Here is a 22,249-nt window from a genome sequence, read left to right on the forward strand (position 1 = left end):
TTTGATTTTTTTTTTTTTTGAGACAGTCTTGCTCTGTTGCCCAGGCTGGAGTGCCGTGGTGCAATCTCAGCTCACTGCAACCTCCGCCTCCTGGGTTCAAGGGATTCTTCTGCCTCAGCCTCCTGAGTAGCTGGGACTACAGTTGCACACCACCATGCCCAGCTAATTGTACTTTTAGTAGAAATGGGGTTTCACCATATTGGCCAGAATGGTCTCGAACTCCTGAACTCATGATCCACCTGCCTCAGCCTCCCAAAGTGCTGGGATTACAGGCATGAGCCATGGCACCCAGCCTGATTTGATTTTTTATGATTACATAGAAGAATGTTCTCATTTACAGAAATACACATTCCACCATTGAGGGTAATAAGGCTTCATGCCATGTTGGCCATCTACTTTCATATCGTCCGAGGAAAAAATATATCTGTCTTGGTGGAAGACCTGTGCATATAAAAATCAATAAGGCACAATTTATTTTTAAAAGCAATCCCAGTATTAGTGGTGACAGACAAGTAGACAACCAGTCAAAATACAAAATAACATGTACTATAATGGGGCATAAAATGAGTGACACAAAGAAGAGAAGAACTGATTCCATCTAGACAAGGAGGAGAAGAAATAAGGTAATTTTGAACATGAATATTGCATAAATAAAATATATAAATCATGATCCAACTAATATACTTCTAAAATGAAATCTTAATAGAAGAATCAATTTCATTAAATGCAATAGGAACTTTAAAAGTATGCATTATAGGTATTTTTGGGAAGAATAAAGCAGATATAATAAACAATCCTCACCCTCAAGAAGGTAAAAATATTTTAAGTATTTCTTCCAGAAGAAAGAAATTGGGCATTATATATATATGAGATGTTAAATATTCCCATACTTATTCATGAATGAATTAAAATTTGCACATAAATGATAATCTGCCTGATGGGAACATTGGAAGAAATGAAAAGATACTGAGCTAATGACTAAAACTCCATTTTCTAGTTTTTCTCTAATTAAGGAACTACTGGTATGGATAAAATGGTAAATAGTGATAGCTTAGAAAAGTCATTCAATGCTAAAGGTTAAGATTACCTGGATGATGGTAATGAATGCACAACAGTGTTAATTAATACCATTGAACTGTATGCTTTAAAATGGTGGGTTTTTTTGTTTTTTTTTTGCATTTCACCACAATTTTCTAAAATGACAAGACTTCCAAACTATTTTAAAATTCATATGAAACCAAAAAAGAGCCCAAAGAGCCAAGGCACTCCTAAGCAAAAAGAACAAAACTGGTGGCATCATGTTACCCGACTTCTAACTATACTACAGGACTGTGGTAAGCAAAACAGCATGGTACTGATACAAAAGCAGACACACAGACCAATGGAACAGACTAGACAGCCCAGAAATAAGGCCACACACCTACCATCTGATCTTCAACAAAGCTCACACACCGACCACCTGATCTTCGACAAAGCTGACAAAACAAGCAATGGGGAAAGGACTCCTATTCAATAAATGGTTCTGGGGTAACTGGCTAGCCACATGCAGAAGGTTGAAACTAGACCCCTTCCTTACATCATATAAAAATATCAATTCAAGATGAATTAAAGACTCAAATATAAAACTCAAAGCTATAAAAACTCTGGAGGATAACTTAGGCAATATCATTCTGGACACAGGAACTGGCAAAGATTTCATGACAAAGACACCAAAAGCAATCACAACAAAAGCAAAAATTGACAAATGGGCTCCAATTAAACTAAAGAGATTCTGCACAGCAAAAGAAGCTATCAACAGAGTAAATGGACAATCTACAGAATGGGAGACAGTATCTGTAAACTATGCATCTGACAAAAGTCTAATATCCAGCATGTATAAGAAACTTAAACAGGCCAGGTGTGGCAGCTCATGCCTCTAATCCCAGCACTTTAGGAGGCCAAGGTAGGGGGATCACAAGATCAAGAGACTGAGATCATCCTGGCTAATATGGTGAAACCCCATCTCTACTAAAAATACAAAAACTAGCTGGGCATGGTGGCACTCACCTGTAGTCCCAGCTACTCGGGAGGCTGAAGCAGAATTGCCTGAACCAGGGAGGTGGAGGTTGCAGTGACCCAAGATTGCACCACTGCACTCCAGCCTGGAGACAGAGTTAGATTCCATCTCAAAAAACAAGTTAAAGAAATTTATAAGAAAAAAAAAACAAACAACTCCACTAAAAAGTGGACAAAGGACATGAACAGACACTTTTCAAAAGACTGTCATCAGAAAAATGCAAATCAAAACCAGGAGAAACCATCTCACACCAGCCAGAATGGCTATTACTAAAAAAGTCAAAAAAGAAGAGATGCTGGTGAGGTTGTGGAGAAAAGGGAATGCTTATACAGTGTTAGAATGTAAATTAGTTCCATCACTGGGGAAAGCAGTATGGCAATTCTTCAGAGAGCTAAAAACAGAACGGCCATTCAACTCAGCCCAATCCCATTCCTGGGTATATACACAAGGGGATATCAGTCATTCTGCCATAAAGATACATGAATGCATATGTTCTACTATTCATAATAGCAAGAACATGGAATCAACCTAAATATCAATGGCAGACTGGATAAAGAAAATGTGGCACATATATACCATGAAATACTATGCAGTCATAAGAAAGAATGAGATTATATCTTCTGCAGGAACATGGATGGAGCTGAATGCCATTATCCTTAGCAAACTAACACAGGAACAGCAAACCAAATACTGGATGTTCTCACCTATAAGTGGAAGCTAAATGATGTGAACACATGGACACATAAAGGGGAACAACAGACACTGGGGCCTGATTGAGGGTGAAGTATGGTAGGAGGGAGAGGATCAGAAAAAAGTAACTATTGGGTACTAGGCTTAGTACCTAAATGGCAAAATAATCAGTACAACAAACCCCCATGACACAAATATACCTATATAATAAACCTGCATATGTACCCCTGACCTTAAAAGTTTAGGCCAGGCACAGTGGCTCACGTCTGTAATCCCAGCACTTTGGGAAGCTGAGGCAGGTGGATCACCTGAGGTCAGGAGTTCAAGACCACCCTGGCCAACATGGTGAAACCCCATCTCTACTAAAAACACAAAAATTAGCTGGGCATGGTGGTAGGTGCCTATAACCCCAGCTACTCAGGAGGCTGAGACAGGAAAATTGCAAGGGACAGAGGTTGCAGTGAGCCAAGATTGCAACACTGCATTCCAGCCTGGACAACGGAGTGAGACTCCATCTCAAAAGAAAAAAAAAGTTTAAAAATAACTTTTAAAAAATTAAAAAGACAAGACTTCTCAGTTTAGCCTGATGATAAAATAACAGAGATACAGAAAAATGTGCAAACCCATTTCCTGTCTTTAATCTTTTCTGAGCTATAGCAACAATCACACAAAAAGTAGAAAAAGTATACAATAAAGGATATGAATTCAAGATTTTAACATTTTAATTAAAGCTGATGAATTAATTCAAATAGAACTTGGACTATGAAAATGCCAAGACCCAGTCCGGCATGATGGCTCACGCCTATAATCCCAGCACTTTGGGAGGCTGAGGCAGGTGGATCACCTGAGGTCAGGAGTTCAAGACCAGCCTGGCCAACATGGTGAAATCCTGTCTCTACTAAAAATACAAAAATTAGCCAAGTGTGGTTGCAGGTGCCTATAGTCCCAGCTACTAGGGCTGAGGCAGGAGAATCACTTGAACCAGGAAGGCAGAGGCTGCCGTGAGCCAAAATTGCACCATTGTACTCCAGCCTGAATGACAGAATGAGACTACATCTCAAAAAAAAAAAAAGAAAAAGAAAAAGAAAATGCCAAAACCCTATCAATCAGTAAGTTAAACTTTCCCGTAGATATTAAATAGAAATAAACGTGCATAGCTTTTAAGAACTATTGATCTTTAACTGTTAGAACTCAAATTAGAAAAGTTAAGTAAAATCTTTTTTTTATTTAATCCTCAGATCTCCAGTGGTAGGGTAATAACTGAAAAAGATATAATACCACTGCACTGTTAAGAACAATTCCATCTACATCAATACGTATGGGAATCTTAAGAAGGCACAACAGATTGCCGAGCAAAGCAGCTCTGGTTGCAGACAGGTTAATGGGTCAGGTAACTTTGATGTTTTGCTCCATGTATTCCCAGATTGTCTAAAATTTACCTCCAAAATGTTATTATGCATTACTCATATAATAAAAAAATTCAAGAAATAGAGCAAAACAAAAAGTAAAACAAAATAAGATATTATTCAAAAAGCAAATATAGCTATCACTACAAACTTGCATAATATTCTAGAGTTCCTAGCCAAAAAGAGAAAAATAAAAGCAAAAAGCAACGATTTTCAGAAAATGTATTCCACTTAGAAATTCCAAGAAAATTTAACTGAAAAACATCTTACAAGAAAATCTAACAAAGCAGGAAGATGCAAATTCAATACAAAATTTTCAAAAGTTTTGCCATATCACAGCAATGACAAACTTTAAAATGTACAATTCCTAGTTGCAAAACTTCCACAACATAAAGATGTCAGTTCTAATTGTGTTAAAATGTAATTTCAATTCAATTTAAATCAAAATCTCCACAGGATTCACTACGTAATGCAATAAGGTCACTCTAAAACACAACAGCTGGGAAAGCTTTTGAAAGTGAACAGTACATGAAGTTATAAAGCTAAAGTAAGTAAAAAAGTTGGTGAAGGGTGTTATTTTTGCTTCCTATTAGAGAAATTTCCAAACATACGAAAAGTATAGAGAATGTTAACATTACCCACCTATGTGGACATCACTCAACTTCAATAATTAACACTTTGCAAATCTGTTGATGCTATCTCATCGTTTGTTTTGCTAGAATATTTTAAAGCACATTAGAGATACTGTATCTGTTCACCTGTAAATAATTCAGAATATATGCCTAATAAATAATGACTTGAAAAAATTAGTTACAAGAAATGCAATGGCTTATGCCAACACTTTGGAGACCGAGGTGGGAACCCAGGAGTTAAGACTAGCCTGGGCAACACGGCAAGACTCTGTCTCTACAAAACAGATACACAATTACATACACAGCAAATTAGTCATACTTGATAAACATCATATATACCCAGCTCATAGTCAATTTTCTCCAACTGTCTCAAAAATGTCTCTTTCTACTTTATTTAGATCAGGGTCCAAACAAAGTTTTCACAATGCATTTACTCAATGTGTATTTTAAGTCTCTTATAACCAACATAACCATCTCTCTATTTTCTTCTGTCACTTATTTGTCTTATTATCTAACCAACCCTCCCCTTCCGCTAGATCATTTCAAAGCAAATTCCAGACATCTGTAAATACTTTTGCACCACTAAAAAATAAGGACTTCAAATTCTTAAATATCTAATAATATTATCTATATAATATCTAATAGTAATAAATAATGCATGGTAAGTCAAATGTAAAAATATCACTACTTGTCTGAAATGTCTTTTTATACTTAGTTTGTATGAAAGACGATTTAAATAAGGTCCACGCTTTGTATTTAAATGATACTCTCCAAAGTCTCCTTCAAATTTTTAACAGTTCACCTTTCCCCCACCACACATCAACTTTTTTTTTGAGACAGAGTCTCTCTCTGTCACCCAGGCTGCAGTGGAGTGCAGTGGCAGGATCTCGGCTCACTGCGACCTCTGCCTCCCGGGTTCAAGCAATTCTCCTGCCTCGGCCTCCAGAGTAGCTGGGACTACAGGCATGTGCCACCATGCCTGGCTAATTTTTTGTATTTTTAGTAGAGATGGGGTTTCATCATGTTAGCCAGGATGGTCTGGATCTCCTGATGTCGTGATCCACCAGCCTCGGCCTCCCAAAGTGCTGGGATTACTGGCATGAGCCACCACGCCCGGCCAACTTTTATTTTCCCAATACAATTATTTGTTAAAGAAATCAAGCCATATTTGTATTGTAGAACTTCATATATTTTAGAGTTGGATAGTTTCAGTTTCATGGTATTGTTTACTTTATCCCACTATTTCTGTATTTTCTCCAAAGTGCTAACTACATCTAGAAGCTGATTTGTTAGTTTGGTGCAAAAGTAACTATAGTTAACAATAATTTATTGTATATTTCAAAATAATTAGAAGAGTAGATTTAGAATGTTCCCAATACAAAGAAACGATACATGTTTGAGGTGACAGATATCCCAATTAGTCTGATGTGATCATTATACATTGTATGCTTGTATGAAAATATCACACGTACCCCAGAAATATGTACAACTATTATGTACCCACAAAAATTAAAAATAGGCCAGGGTGGTGACTCACACCTACAGTCCCAGCACTTTGGGAGGCTGAGGCAGGAGGATCACTGGAGCTTAGGAGTTTGAGACTGGCCTGGGCAACACAGTGAGACAACATAGTGTCATCTCTACAAAAAAGAAAACAAACTGAAAAAGCTGCCAGGTGTGGTGGCATGCACCTGTAGTCCCAGCTACTTGGGAGGCTGAGACAAGGATTACTTGAACCCAGGAGGTCAAGGCTGCACTGAGCTATGATCCTGCCACTGCACTCCAGCCTGGATAACAGAGCAAGATCCTATCCCCAAAATAATAATAACAAATAAATAAAATTTTATAAGAAACTTTTAAAATAATTTTTAAAATTTTACTTAAGCTTTTTTTATGTTAGACTATTTCAATGAAGCTGGGCTCAGTGGCTCACGCCTGTAATCCCAGCACTTTGGGAGGCCAAGGCAGGTCAGGAGTTCAAGATCAGCCTGGCCAACACAGTGAAACCCCATCTCTACTGAAAAAACAAAAATTAGCCAGGCGTGGTGGCACACACCTGTAATTGCAGCTACTCTGGAGACTGAGGCAGGAGAATTGCTTGAACCCAGGAGACGGAGGTTGCTGTGAGCTGAGATCGTGCCACTGCACTCCAGTCTGGGCAACAAAGCAAGACTCCATTTCAAGGGACAAAAAAAGAATATTTCAATGAAAAAAGCCTTCCCTCATCAACTACTTGTCTTATTACATTGATATAAGAAGAGTGGGGTAAACACTGCATATTTTTGGTTTATCAATTTTCAGAGTGAATTAGTAAACAAGCAACCTAGAGTAAGAACTCATGCTTTTTCAAACATATTCTTGTAACTATTAGAGTTTAAGTTCTCTATATTTAAAATGATTCAGTCCATTATAGTCATTTATTTTGGTGGAAATTTAAGAGAAACCACTTTAGACTGTTGTAAAATGACAGGCTAGTCAATAAATAGAGCAGGGTTAATCAGCTATCTCGTAGAATAACATATATACAGTACTGGCAAGTGCATGTAAGGTATGAAACATAAGGTATTTGAGATTTAAGGTTATTAAGAAAATATACAGATCTACCATGTGATATTAAAAATATTAAATATCTGTGAAGTACTTAGCATGATGCCTGATGTAAGTACTCAGTAAATGATATATACGAACATATGTGTACCCATGCATGTATACATGATTATGTGCTGGTAAATATTTAAAATCCAGCTCTCTGAACGAAAAAAATAGCCCTGATTTGTAGTTTTTGCAAATTTTCATGATCAAATAGTCCCACCATGGATGATTTCATACAAACAATATAATGTCACTAAATATCACACTAAAGAGGGATGTGCATAACTGTTTCTCACTAGCCTCCACTATATCCATATATCCATATTCATCATGAATCTATTTTTGTTTATATGACTATGTCCGTATTTATATGTATATGTGTGTGTATGTACGCACACACATATTTATGTCCAGAGAATCAAAATGCCCAGTGAAAGGTCTGGAGAGACAACAAATGAATGACAGGGGTTTTCTCTGGGGCAAGAAATGGTATAAGGTTGGGAAGAGCAAGATAAACAGAGCTACTGTTTTATCAAAATTTGCTGAATTTTTAAACAAAAAAGTGTTCATCTAGTGTTTATGTATTTACTGGGTCAAATGGAATTTTTCCCTAATTATCTAACCCATTCTATGACAGAGAGCAATATTTTCTCACAAACATCAACATTAAGCTGCAATGTGATATAAATGACCAGCTAGAGTAGATGTCATATTACACCAAGAAACTGCCTTCTGAAAAAATACACAGCTTACTTTGGCTTCAGTTTCTCCCCTGTGAAGAGTGTACAGATGGTGGACAGCACTTTGTGATGAGGACCAAGGATGAGTCAGAATTTGGAAGACATGAAAGTCATGGCCAAGGGTGTCTGTTGTGACTAGAAGCATTCCTGGAAGACAAAAAACAAAGGGTAAACATAAAAATGATTCTGTATGTGGATGAAATATTCTAAAAAGCTACTCAACAATATTTAAAATATTATCAAAGGGAAAAAATTACCAAGGCTCTAAGACACACTTTACCAAAGAAAAAATTAAAACAAAGTATCTTTTTCATGAGAATACCAAGCTTAATGACACATCATTATATCACCAAGGTATAAACACTAGATATGCAGGTATTATGGCATTCCTGTAAAACTAGTAGAGAGAAGTTTGACACTCTTGAATTGATCAGTGATGAATTTACAGAATTCACAATTTTATTTTATATTTTCCTGAAGGAGAATCTCACTCAGTTTCCTAGGCTGGGGTGCAGGTGCCTGATCACAGCTCACTACAACTGCAAATTCCTGGGCTCAAGCAATCCTTCCATCTCAGCCTCCCAAGTAGCTGGGACTATAAGCACATGCCACCATGCCTGGCTTTTTTTTTTTTTTTTTTTTTTTTGGTAGAGACAGGGTCTTGCTATGTTGCCCAGGCTGCTCTCAAACTCTGAGCCTCAAGCACTCCTTCTGTCATGGCCTCCCAAATCTCTGGGATTACAGGCATGAGCCACCATGCCCAGCCACAGTCATTTTCAAAACAAAGAATGTAAAAATGGCATACCCCCATGGAACTAAAAAATCCACTCTCTCTTTTGCAATTTCTTCAAACTTTAATTCTACGCTCCAATTTATCTACTGATCCAACTACTACTTGCTCTACTTAATTCACCAGTTTAAAACTTATCTCGGTGGGGCATGGTGGCTCACCCCTGTAATCCCAGCACTTTGAGAGGCTGAGGCAGGTGGATCACCGGCGGTCAGGAGTTCCAGACCATCCTGGCCAACATGGCAAAACCCCCTCTCTACTCAAAATGCAAAAAAAATAGCCAGGCGTGGTAGCATGCACCTGTAGTCCCAGCAACTCAGGAGGCTGAGACAAATTTTTAGTTTTCAAATGCGTGGTTTTTCTTTTTTTTTGAGACGGAGTCTCACTATGTCTCTCAGGCTAGAGTGCAGTGGCGCAATCTCGGCTCACTGCAACCTTTGCCCTCTGGGTTCAAGCCATTCTCCTGCCTCGGCCTCCTGAGTAGCTGGGACTACAGCCATGCACTACTGTGCCTGGCTAATTTTTATATTTTTAGTAGAGACAGGGTTTCACCATGTTGGCCAGGCTGGTCTTGAACTCCTGACCTGTGATCCACCTGCCTCAACTTCCCAAAGTGAGTCACCGCACCCAGCCTGTAATATTCAATTTTTATGGAATGCTAACTACAACATTTTGTTCAATTTTGTTTATTTCTCTTCTCAGGCTTTCTTGCTGTTTTGAGACTACTTATTTTTAATAATCTTTATTGGTGAATGTTTAAAATAAATAATTTATCTATGGACTTTTGAGCTATATCTCTTTATATTAAACTTTTACTGTTTGTTCCAGAGATTATAATACACATATCTAACTTTATGTGCCTGTTCATTTGTATTTTGTCCAGGTTTCATAATTTTCTAGGGGAAGAATGGTCTGTACATTTACCTTGCTATTCCCAGAAGTAGAATCACATTAATATAAGCATTTAAACTAATGTTTTGCTGAACAAAAAGGCATGAAAGAATATTAAGCATCTGAGGGAAAGCAAGATAGTCATTTCAGTGAAAAGATAAAGTATATTCGAGTTTGCTATTCCTTTAGCAAATATAAAGTACAGCTCTAGTCACTATATTAAAATATCCTACTAGATGCCACTGTCCTGGCTATTTCCAAGATAATACATTTGAGAAAATGAAAGGTGCCATTTATTATAAATAATAAATTATTTATTAAATATATAACAATATATAATCTTACCTCTCATAATATATCTAGCTATGATCATAAGATTATTGACATACTTTATATTCCTTACTTATTGTTATTCAAACAATGAATTTCTAAGTTTAGGCATAAACGCTTTGTTGCCCATTTGCAGACACTACTTTGCTACTCTTCCTACTTTTTTGCTGAGTTATAGTAAGTTTGAATTATCAGTAAATCCACTACTATCTTCTGACTCCACCTCTCTGTAACAAATTTTCTGCACTTGACAAACAATTCAGTAGAAATATTCTGACAAAAAATAAGATGAATTTGCATTTGTAACATATACTCCTTACCTACTATAAACTTCATTACATTTCATTTTAAATCATACCAATGTTTTATGTAGAATGAGCATTCAAATAAAGGTCCTCATTTGCCAGCCAAATCAAGACTATTACTGTTTTACATATGAATGAAAATCACAAATGAACACTTTCCTGTATGTTCCTATCTTTGCAAACTGGCATTCATATCTGTTTAGTTATGATTATGTAAAACAAATTCAAATTTTCAGGAAAATGTCCACGAAATATCGTCTGTGTATCCGATCTCAAATACTTTTTTTCCACTCCTCCATGCAAATGCAATCCACCAACAAGTTTTTTTCCCCACAAAATTTTAAAAATAATAGAAAAAGTTTAAGGAGCAGAAAGAAGAAAAAGAAATAGCTAGTACAGGACTATATAATCACATGCTTTTTTTTCATTTACAATTTCCTCTTTTGCACGCATTCTGCTAGGGCAATAGCAAGCTTTTTTTTTTCTTCTAGAAAACAAGTTAAAATGTACATATACATAAAAGGAAAAACTTGTACAGAGTAGACTGTGGCTTGAGAACTATTTATGCAGCATCAGAAGACTAAACCAGACTCTGGCCTGGCCATAAACTAAACCCACGCCCCAAATGAGGTGCCAAGCCACAAAAAGCATTTGCGTCATCTGGGAATACAAGGAAAAAGAAGGACTTCTAATTATAGGGCCTGGAAGCGGAAGCCTAGAGTGATTAGCTGTTTAGGCACTGCTGTATGTTTATCTGGAAGCTTCCTCTCCCTCACTCTCAGCCTCAAGTTTGATAGATGAGCGTTAGCGTTAGAGGGTGGGGATTGAAGCTGCTGATGGTACACAGCGTTCTCCAAAATCTGAGTTAGCTGGAGACTGAACATTAAGGCTTTTGTGGCCTCACACGAACATAAGTCTTTTCAACTGGGCGTCAGCTGGTTAACCCAAAAAGTAAATTAAAGAGTAGCAAAACTTCACCAGGCATATGCTATAAAATCTTGGAAACATGGGTGGGTTTGCCTTTTTTGCCATATCCTATTTATAACACCTACCTAATTGTATGGTTATCATATGCACACATGTGAACTAGAAGACGAACTACCAGCTATTCACACTCTTTCCCAAAAAGATATATAAACACAATTATGCTGAATCAAATAGAAATCTTTACAGGAATTCAGATTATATCACTCATAAAACAATTTTTTACTTTGGCATTAATGCTTGTACATGTAATACTTTTCAATTAACACCTGTATAGATGCAAACCTACAAATTATTTAGAAAAATACCCAAATTTGTAAACACAAAAGCAAAGAAACAGAATCCCAGTACTGAAAGAAAGCTTTAACCTCAGTTTTCACAAATCCATAATATCATAGCTTATTAAAGTCGGATTAATAAAACTTTCAAGCTGAATATGAATACTGGAAAACAATGGTACCAAAGTCTCCATATGGGCAGCATCAATTTCTTAAGTAGTTTATAGCAGCATATTTTTAAGCTGCTTACAGATACTAATAATCAAACTCATCAACGTATTCTTCCACTTTAGTAGCCTAAAATCTAGTACATATTTATCAAATTTGCTACATAACACTCTGTTAAAGGCACTGAAGTAAATACTACCAAACAAAGCAGATGATTTAGCTGATCCCTTACAAAGGTTGCATATATCCATAACCAACATAAATTAGAAAGAAATCGATGATATTGCCCTTATTTGTTTCATATGGAAAAGTATACAAAGTCAACAACTGATTTTCTAGCTCACTTTATTTTTTAACTTGTGATATTCATCCTCCTGAGTTTTCAGCAGTTCAAAATGTCTTAATATCATTATTTAAATACTTAATTATTTTCTTTCTCTTTGAATCATAAAATTTTCAGACTTATGATGACATCTCTGGTCATTTCCAGTGCATTTTCATATTAAGCATTCTAATGTTCATTATTTTTAACAGATTTCTTTACCAAATAGATATTTGGGAAAGTGGTGTATGCCTATGTACATGTATTCTCATTTTTTTCAGGTAGTTGAAAGTATTTGTCCATTGCCAGAATATCTCTTAACAGTTTAATCTTTACTAATATATAATTTATATATAATAAATCCATTCATTTTAAGTGTATAGTATGACGAATCTGACAAATACATATACCTATACAAATATTACCATATTCAAGAGAGAGAGCATTCAAAAAAAGTTCCTTTGTGTTCAACTGCAGACCATCCTCTCCCCAACCACCTGACCCCAAGCAACCATTCAGCAGCTTTCTGTTATGAGGGGTTAATACTGCCTGTTTTAGAATTTCATGAAATGTAATCACACAATATATTCTCAGTCTATTGGCTGCATTTAACAATACATCATTCATTGATTTATATTACTGACTAGTGTTCCATCGTAAGTATATACCACAATTTATATATCCATTCCCTAGCTATTTCTCTATCTTTTTTTTTTAGATGGAGTCTTGCTCTGTCATCCAGGCTGGAGTGCAGTGGTGCCATCTCAGCTCACTGCAACCTCTGCCTCCGGGTTCAAGTGATTACCTCCGGTAATTCAAGTGATTACTCTGCCTTAGCCTCCCAAGTAGCTGGGATTACAGGTGTTTGCCATTACACCCAGATAATCTTTTTGTATTTTTAGTAGAGACAGGGTTTCACCATGTTGGCCAGGCTGGTCTCAAACCTCTGGCCTCAAGTGATCCGCCCACCTCAGCCTCCCAAATGCTGGGATTACAAGCGTGAACCACCATGCCTGGACTGTTTCTAGTTATTTAATATTGTGACTCAAACTGCTATGAACATTCAAATACTAGTCACCATGTGGACATATGTTTTTATTTTTCTTGGATGAACATTTAAGAGTGGAATCGCAGGGTCACGTATTAAATATTTATAAGAAACTGCCAAACTATTTTCCAAAGTGGCTATATAATTTTACATTCCCACAAGCTCTGTAACCTCACCAACATTTGACACTGTCAATCTTTTTAATAATTTCAATTGATATTCTCACAGTTTTAATGTGCCAATATTCCTTGGTGATCAGTGATGTTGATCGGTTTTTCATGTGCTTACTGGCTTTTAAATATTTTTTTTGTGACAAGATTGTTTAAATCTTTTCCTCATTTTAAATTGCATGTATTGAATATCTATCTATCTATGTATCTATCAATCATCAGAAATTTTCTCCCAGTGCGTGGCATGTTTTTTCACTATTTAACATCTTCCCAAGAGATTTTCAATTTTGATGAAAATTTGGTGATTTGGGTGTTCTGTCTAAGAAATCTTTCTCTATCCCAAGATTAACAGATAAAACCTTTTGTTTTCTTTTAAAAGTTTCATAGTTTTAGTGTTTATGCTAAGCCTATTATCCATTTAGAATTAATTTTATGTATGACGTTAGTAAAATTTATTTTTCCACCAAAAGATATTCCAGTTGTTCTAGGACCATTTGTTGAAAAAAAACTACACTTTACTTATTTAATTACTTGCCAACTTTCTCAAAAATTAAATGTATTTCTGGACATTAGCTTCACTCATCTATGTTTATATTTACCCCCTAAAAAATCCTTTCTTGGTGAGCTTCAGATTAATTCAGAAATTTAAGTAGCTTAAGTCTTTTAAATTTACTTATCTTTTTCAAGATTGATTTGGCTATTTTAGGTCCTTTGAAATTTCACATAAATTTTGGCCAGGCGTGGTGGCTCACATCTGCAGTCTCATCACTTTGGGAGGCCAAGGCGGGTGGATCACCTGAGGTCAGGAGTTTGAGGCCAGCCTGACCAACAAGGCGAAACCCCATCTCTATTAAAAATAAAATAATTAGCCAGGCATGGTGATGGGCACCTGTAATTCCAGCTACTTGGGAGGCTGAGGCAGGAGAATTGCTTGAATTTGGGAGGCAGAGGTTGCAGTGAGCCGAGACTGTGCCATTGCACTCCAGCCTGGGCAACAAGAGTGAGACTCCATCTCAAAATAAATAAATGAATATATAAAAAAAGGTTAAGCATTAATGAATAATAACACACAAAATACTACTATCAAGGCATAAAAGTGACAAAAAATTTTGTCACATTTTGTGTGACAAAATTTTTATAAAAATATGCTCTGTTATCAGAATTAAATGGGTTTTCTTGCTCATATTCTAACATTGCAACATGGAGGGTCAGTGGGATGACAAAAATGTTAAATTATTTAGGTAAAGTTGGAGAATTGCAAAGATATGAAAATTTAATTTGGATAGATTAAACTGACTCATAACTTTATTCAGGAAAAGAGTAAATGATACAGTTCCCAGCTTTCTGTCTCAAGAGGGCATTAGAAACAACTTCATTTCAATTAACAGATATGATGGCTGAAATCCACAAAGGGTGAGAAATATCACTGGAAAAGTCTAAGGATAAAACAGTGTTAGCTTCTAGTATATATTATGTTCCAACACAAAGCTTAGTACTCAAGATCTATAGGTATCTACATAGCAGTATCAGATTATAACCAACCTCAAGGAAAAATTATAGATACAGATACACACATAAACACACAGTCAACTAATGATAAATTCGTGTGATAGACAATAATTGCTAGAAGTACATAATAAAGTACACCCTGAATGGAGGTTAACAGGAATTTGCAAGACAGAAGGGATAGTAAAGCGAAATAATAATGAACAGCATAAGACAGGGAGCAGAAATAAAGAAGAGGATTTCATGGAGACCAATCCTTATCAAGCAGATTCTTTAGGTGTTAGGAACTGCAAAATAATTTGAAAGGTAAATTTGGAAATGCAGGAATTTCTAAATGTAGGGATGGCATTCCATGTGTTTCAGAGATGTCTGAAAGAGATCTTTTAAACTCTCTGGATGTTGCTTAGGGGATATATACATACATAAAATTCAACAAGCCATATACTTAAAATTTGTGCAACCTGTATTACACAAGTTACAGTTCAATAAAAATGAAGACAGACGAAAGCAAAAAAAAAAAAAAATGAGGACAAGATAAACGTGTCGGTTTTATATGGAGTGAATAGAGGGAGGGAAAATACAAGATGTTAAATAGACCAGTTAGAAAGTTAAAACACTTGAGCAGCTACCCCACCCCCAAGGAAGAAAAAAGAGAGAGAGAAACTCAAAACGCAGCATTCAGAGAAGGATATATAAAAGAAACAGATATGTGGTGAGGGGTTAAAAAAAAAGAGGTCAGTGAGTTTGAGCTTGGCTAAATGAGTGCTCAAAGAACCAGGTATCATAGTACTGACAGGAAAATATAACAGACATGAATCAGGGTTCTAGCCCAAGTGTTCAGAAACTAAGTAAGTAACAAATGATTATTAGATGAAAGATAAATTTTCAAAGATAGTCATCAAGTATGCTGTATCAAACTGTACATCAGTTAACACATTTTGGGTATATGAGCATATTTTGAAAACATTACCAAATGATCAAGTGTCTCTGGAAATTAGGTTTCATTACCTACAGGAGCAGCGTCAAAGCATAACTCTCTAACTATATTACAGAACAAGAATATATAAGAACGATGGCTGATCCATAAAAAAAATGACCAGGTAGGCTGGGCACAGTGGCTCGCACCTGTAATCCCAGCACTTTGGGAGGCCAAGGCAGGCAGATCATGAGATCAAGAGATTGAGACCATCCTGGCCAACATGGTATAACTCTATCTCTACTAAAAATACAAAAACTAGTTGGGTGTAGTGGTGTGCGCCTGTAGCCCCAGCTATTCAGGAGGCCGAGGGAGGACAATCGCTTGAACCCAGGAAGCAGAGGTTGCAGTGAACTGAGATCGCGCCACTGCAGTCCAGCCTAGAGACAGGGTGAGACTACATCTCAAAAAAAAAAGAAATAGAAAAAAAAGATGACTGGGTAGGCAGGTATTCTGTACACAATCAAATTATATATATATTTACTTATTCAATGTCTTCTAAGAAACAAAGGAACAAAGGGAAAATTACAAAATCAGTTCATTTTAAATTATATCAATAATTATGGTATAAATTATTTATAATTTTATTTAACAGTATTATTTTACACTGTTGTACCCTTAAAACTGTAGTAACATTACATTTATTAATTCTCAATTCTAATTGATATACATTACCTCCACTTTCTTAGCATTCTAGATATCCTTTTTAGACTTCAGATACATGGAAGAATTAATCAGACTTTTCATTTCATCTATGTTAATAAGTCTATACATAAACCTTCTCTTGCTATTTTTATTGTATTATATTTTTATTTTTGAAACGGAGTCTTGCTCTTCCACCCAGGCTGAAGTGCAGGTGTGCAATCTCGGCTCACCGCAATCTCCGCCTAGTAGGTTCAAGCAATTCTTGTGCCTCAGTCACCCAAGTAGCTGGGATTACAGGTGCAGGCGCGAGTCAACATATCCAGTTGATTTTTGTATTTTTAGTATAGACAGGGTTTCACCATGTTGGACAAGTTGGTCTCAAACTCCTGAACTCAAGTGATCTGCCTACCTTGGCCTCCCAAAGTGCTGGGATTACAGGCATGAGTCACTGCACCCAGCCTCTTATTGTTTTTACATTTTCTCTTTGTTCCTCCATTCCTGCATCCACTCTTCATTTCTCACTGCTCCCAACCACAGATACCCACCTTACTATATCTAATAAATCTCTCTGAAATGTGTGTGTGTGTGTATATATATATATCTTCGAGAAAAATCTAGGCTGTTTTCAAAGCAATGTGAAAATATTTAACATATGGCAAGATACAGGCCAATCTGAATGAGAATAGTCAAACAAGGTATCCACTGCCTGGGCCACTGAGGGAGACCCAGAGGCAAGTGGGAAGGGCAAGAAGTATTCAAGTGCTTCAGCGTTTAACAACCAGTAAGGGTATACTGATAAATGAAAGTTGAAATCAACTGGTGTTTTGCATGTATGTACCTGACTACATGGATCCTTCTTTACCCTTTTCAAAATTAAATTAAATATTATGTTTATATTATTGTAAGTATGTTATATCTGTTGTCCATAGGTATATTTTTACAGGTATATATGTTTACTTCATATTTTTACAAAGTATCCCAGTGTATGCATTCACATCTTCCATGAGTTCATGCACTATTAACTGAGCACCTTTATTCAATGAAGTGGTAGTGCTGTGGCAGGGGTGATGAAGAATGGGCAAGGCTCCTCACTTACTGATGGAACCCAGGGCTACATTGGGACTTTAGGTGGGACCTGGGTATTTTTGTCTTCATGGGCCCTCTCCTCCATGAAAAAATATTTAAAGTTGTATTTTATGACTCCATCATATTAACTTAAAACCATGATTTCTTTGTGCTTTTAAAAGAAATCAGAAGATTATAGTGAGGTTCTAAAAGTACTGTGGTCCCCAGACACTGAACCTACTACACCTAATGGTAAATCACCTCTGCAAAGATCCCTCTCTTACACAACTACGGTGCCACAATGAACAGAGAGCAAACAGAACTAATTCTTCAGGGAGTAAATCCATTACGTGAGTAAAGCACACCACTTTACAAGATGATGAAACAAGAGAGTAAGTACAAACCTACTATAGAAACATCCTCTTCTAATGAAAAAAGGAAATAAATTCTTCAAGTTGCCTTTGCATTGTGAATGAAATAACATAGGTGTCTGATAGGGATAAACCAGAAGCTGTCAGATTAAAAATCTCAAGCTATGTTATTCTGCGGATCTGTGATGTATTACAGATGTTAAATCAAGACACAGTATTTCTCTAACGACTTGCTAGAATCAATGGGACTTTTATGTACAAAAAGAAAAACCTAAACTTCTTTAACGATTAACCCAAGACCACAATCACCTTTCAATACATAGCATTTAAGTAACCAGAAGAATTTCAAGTCTGTTAAAGATGTAGCCAAGCATCTAACGGGGTACATATTTACTCTGTTTCACTAGAGATTCAACATTCATTTTCCTCTTATTAATGGATGGAAAGCAATTTCCCTGCCAAAGAGGGGTAATTATTTAAAATGTAGATGTGTTATACTTCACAGTCCTCAGTTGCTGAGCTGGCAGAAGTAATACCTCTGGGAAAGCAAATCAATTATTTACTGAATTAAAGGTGGCAGGTCTGTTTATGTCAGGCTTATTGCAGAGAATTGAGAATTTCTTCCTTATGTTTCTAATCAACAGTTTGATAAGAAATATTCATTTGTTGTTGTCTAAAACAATATAATTAATAGTATACTAATCTATTGGTCTTATGACATAAAAAAGTCATTTCCACAGGGTGCTTTTTTTGGAGACAGAGTCTTGCTCTGTCGCCCAGGCTGGAGTGCAGTGGGACCATCTTGGCAACCTCGGGCTCCTGGTTCAAGCAACTCTCTTGCCTCAGCCTCCCCAGTAGCTGAGATTACAGGCATGTGCCACCACGCCAAGCTAATTTTTGTATTTTTAGTAGAGACGAGGTTTCCCCATGTTGGCCAGGCTGGTCTCAAATTTCTGACCTCAAGTAATCTGGCCTCCTCAGCCTTCCAAAGTGCTGGAATTACAAGGATGAGCCACCACATCCGGCCTCCATGAGGTATTTTTAATTAACACCTATTACATATTTCAGTTTTAGTTATCTGTGGTATGTATCTGCAAGTATTATAATTTGCCATCACGGATCACTCCCACAATATAAAGACGAAAACAATTCTTATTCAAATCACAATTTAGACATAAGCTGATTTTATTCAACAAATGAATAACAACATTGAATAAATGTCTTAACTTTGTCCTGCTACAGTTTTTCCATGATTACAATTATGAAACAATCCAATGGAATTAATTATTATAATTATTCAATGTGCATTTACTCAGTATCAAGTATGTGAAAGTTACTTAGCTAATATGTGGGGACAAAATGTTAATAAAAGCTTACCTCTAACAGAGAATACATTGAAAAGATACTCTGATGGATGTAAATAATTTTAAAACTAGGATGAAGGTGATTGATAATAATGAAAACAGAAACAACCAATATCTATTGAGGTTATTCTATTTGTTAGGTATTATTTTATTTTATTTTTCATTTTTTTAGACAGGGTCTTGCTCTGTCACCCAGGCTGAAGTGCAATGGCACAAACATGGCTCACTGCAACCTCTGCCTCCCAGGCTCAAGAAATCCTCCTGTCTCAGCCTTCCAAGTAGCTAGAACTATAGGCGTGCACCACCACACTCAGCTAATTTTTGTATTTTTTGTAGAGACAGAGTTTTGCCATGTTGCCTAGAGTGGACTTGAACTCCTGAGTTCAAGCTATCCACCCGCGTTGGCCTCCCAAAGTATTGGAATTAAAGGTGTGAGCCAGTGCACCTGGCCAGGTATTATTTTAGATACCATTATTAGCCCCCATTTTATTGATGAGGAAACTGAGGCATTGGGTGTACCAAGCAGATTAACTAGCTTGCCCAACTGGGTGACAAAGTGAAGGAGGAAGGGGAACATGACATTTTATGTAGAGTCAGGGAAGACTTCTTAAATGATATTTAAGATAGGACCAAGTGTAAGAGTTAGCCAGGCAAAAGATGATTCTGGTCAGGCATGGTGTCTCACGCCCACAATCACAGCACTTTGGGAAGCCGAGGCAGGCAGATTGCCTGAGCTCAGGAGTTTGAGACCAGCCTGACCAACATGGTGAAACCCCATCCCTACTTTAAAAAAAAAAAAAAAAAAAAAATTACCCGGGCATGGTGGTGCCTGCAGGACTGAGTGCCTATAGTCCAGGCTACTTAGGAGGCCGAGGCATAAATTTGCTTGGGCCAGAGAGGCAGAGGTTGCAGTGAGCCCATGTCATGCCACTGCACTCCAGTCTGGGCCAGAGAGGGAGACTCTGTCTCAAAAAAAAAAAAAAAAAGAAAGAAAAAAAAAATTGACTTCAGGCAGAGGACAAATGATATAACATCTTTAAGGAGCTGAAAGATACTTAATGGATGGAAAATGGGGATCACTTGAGGTCAGGAGTTCGAGACCAGCCTGGCCAACATGGTGAAACCCCATCTCTACTAAAAATACAGAAAATTAGCCAGGTGTGGTGGGACATGCCTGTAATCTCAGCTACTCTGGAGGCTGAGGCAGGAGAATTGCTTGAATCGGGAGGTGGAAGTTGCAGTGAGCTGAGATCATGCCACTGCACTCCAGCCTGGGCAACAGAGTGAGGCTTCATCTCAAAAAATAAATAAAGTGCATTAATTTTTTTTAAGTTCCCTAGAAACTGTTATTCAATTTGTCCCTGAGAGCAACAAATTTACACTGCCCGTATTGAATCTGCCCAGATCTAAGCACGGGGATCAATATGGTACTTCTAAACAAATCATAAATGCTGCCACTAAAATATTTGTTTTAATTCTGGACTCAAAGTCACAGCTAACAAACAAGAATGGGAATAAAAAATTGAAAACCAAACTGAATGCAGCTGCTGAACTAGAAGTTTCACAATTCTACTTAATAGCATGACTTCATTTCTTCTCTAACTAGGTCCCATACAAGACAGAAATGTATGCCATCCAGTCGACCAACCTACATTGTCTCCTAAATTCATTTTGCAGTGTTATTCCATCATGTATGTTTTATATTATTTTTAACGTTTCCCTGGAGGTGGCCACAGGCCTAGTTTGTTCTTGGATTTTGTTGTCCAGGACGTCCAGGACACGTTTATAACACTGTCATCTAAAAATATGTCTCTCTTTAAAAAAGACTAAAAGGGGCCAGGAGCGGTGGGTCACACCTGTAATCCCAGCAATTTGGGAAGCCAAGGTGGGCAGATCACAATGTCAGGAGTTTGAGACCAGCCTGGCCAACACAGTTAAACCCTGTCTCTACTAAAAATACCAAAAAAATTAGCTGGGTATGGTGGCAGGCGCCCATAGTCCCAGCTATTTGGGAGGCTGAGACAGGAGAATCGCTGGAACCCAGGAGGCAGAGGTTGCAGTGAGCCGAGATCGTGCCACTACACTCCAGCCCAGGCAACAAGAGCAAAACTCCATCTTAAAAAAAAAAAAAACAAAAACAAAAAACAAAAAAAAAAACCTGAAAGGGCTGGGTGTGGTGGCTCATGCCTGTAATCCCAGCACTTTGGGAAGCTGAGGCATGCAGATCACCTGAGGTCAGGAGTTCATGACCAGTCTGGCCAACATGGCAAAATCTCGTCTCTACTAAAAAATATATAATTATTAGCCAGTCCCAGTGGCACGCACCTGTAATCCCAGCTACTTGGGAGGCTGAGGCAGGAGAATCACTTAAACCCAGGAGGTGAAGATTGTGATGAGCCAAGATTTCGCCACTGCACTCCAGCCTGGGTGACAGAGCAACACTCCATCTCAAAAAACAAATAATTAATTTAATTAAATTTAAAAAGACTAAAAAAAATTTCTTTATATTCTTAAGTGTACCAGTGACAAATACAGGTAAACTGGTTTGAGTAAGATCAGCTTTAAAAACAAAAACCATGCAATCAACTTTTTTGCATGTTTTGTTTGTTTTACATGAACTTCCCTAAACTAGTAAAAAGTATTCTAACAAGCAATACTGTTATTATTAGCTATATTACACACCCCATGAAAATGCCTTTAACCAAATTAGAGAATTATTGGAGGGTTAAAACTTCCTAATATAAATTTTAAAACATATATGGTTACATGTATGGGTAAAGAAAGACTAGAGTATATTACTAGAGGATCTATAAGCTATATTTTGGAAAAAGTCAATTTAAATTAAAAACTGTAACTACTGTGTTAAGGCCTATTGAAATTACATATCTTTGCACAAAATGTCAATTAATAAAATTTCAGA

At 36.9% G+C, this 22,249-nt stretch overlaps 1 protein-coding gene across 7 annotated transcripts in view; it reads right to left on the minus strand.

The window, feature by feature from the left end:
• BCAS3 (BCAS3 microtubule associated cell migration factor) overlaps positions 1 to 22,249 on the minus strand; it is a 695,431-nt gene that overhangs the window by 437,899 nt on the left and 235,283 nt on the right. For all 7 annotated transcript variants that reach the window (XM_064378433.1, XM_064378430.1, XM_064378431.1 and 4 more), the window contains exon 14: positions 8,130 to 8,263. In XM_064378433.1, the coding sequence (XP_064234503.1) occupies positions 8,130 to 8,263 (134 nt within the window). The remainder of the gene's footprint in view (positions 1 to 8,129; positions 8,264 to 22,249) is intronic.

This window comes from Aotus nancymaae, unplaced genomic scaffold, assembly GCF_030222135.1.
Source record: "Aotus nancymaae isolate 86718 unplaced genomic scaffold, 86718_ANA_hifiasm-v0.15.2.pri h1tg000018l, whole genome shotgun sequence".
In the NCBI taxonomy this organism is placed as follows: Eukaryota; Metazoa; Chordata; class Mammalia; order Primates; family Aotidae; genus Aotus; species Aotus nancymaae.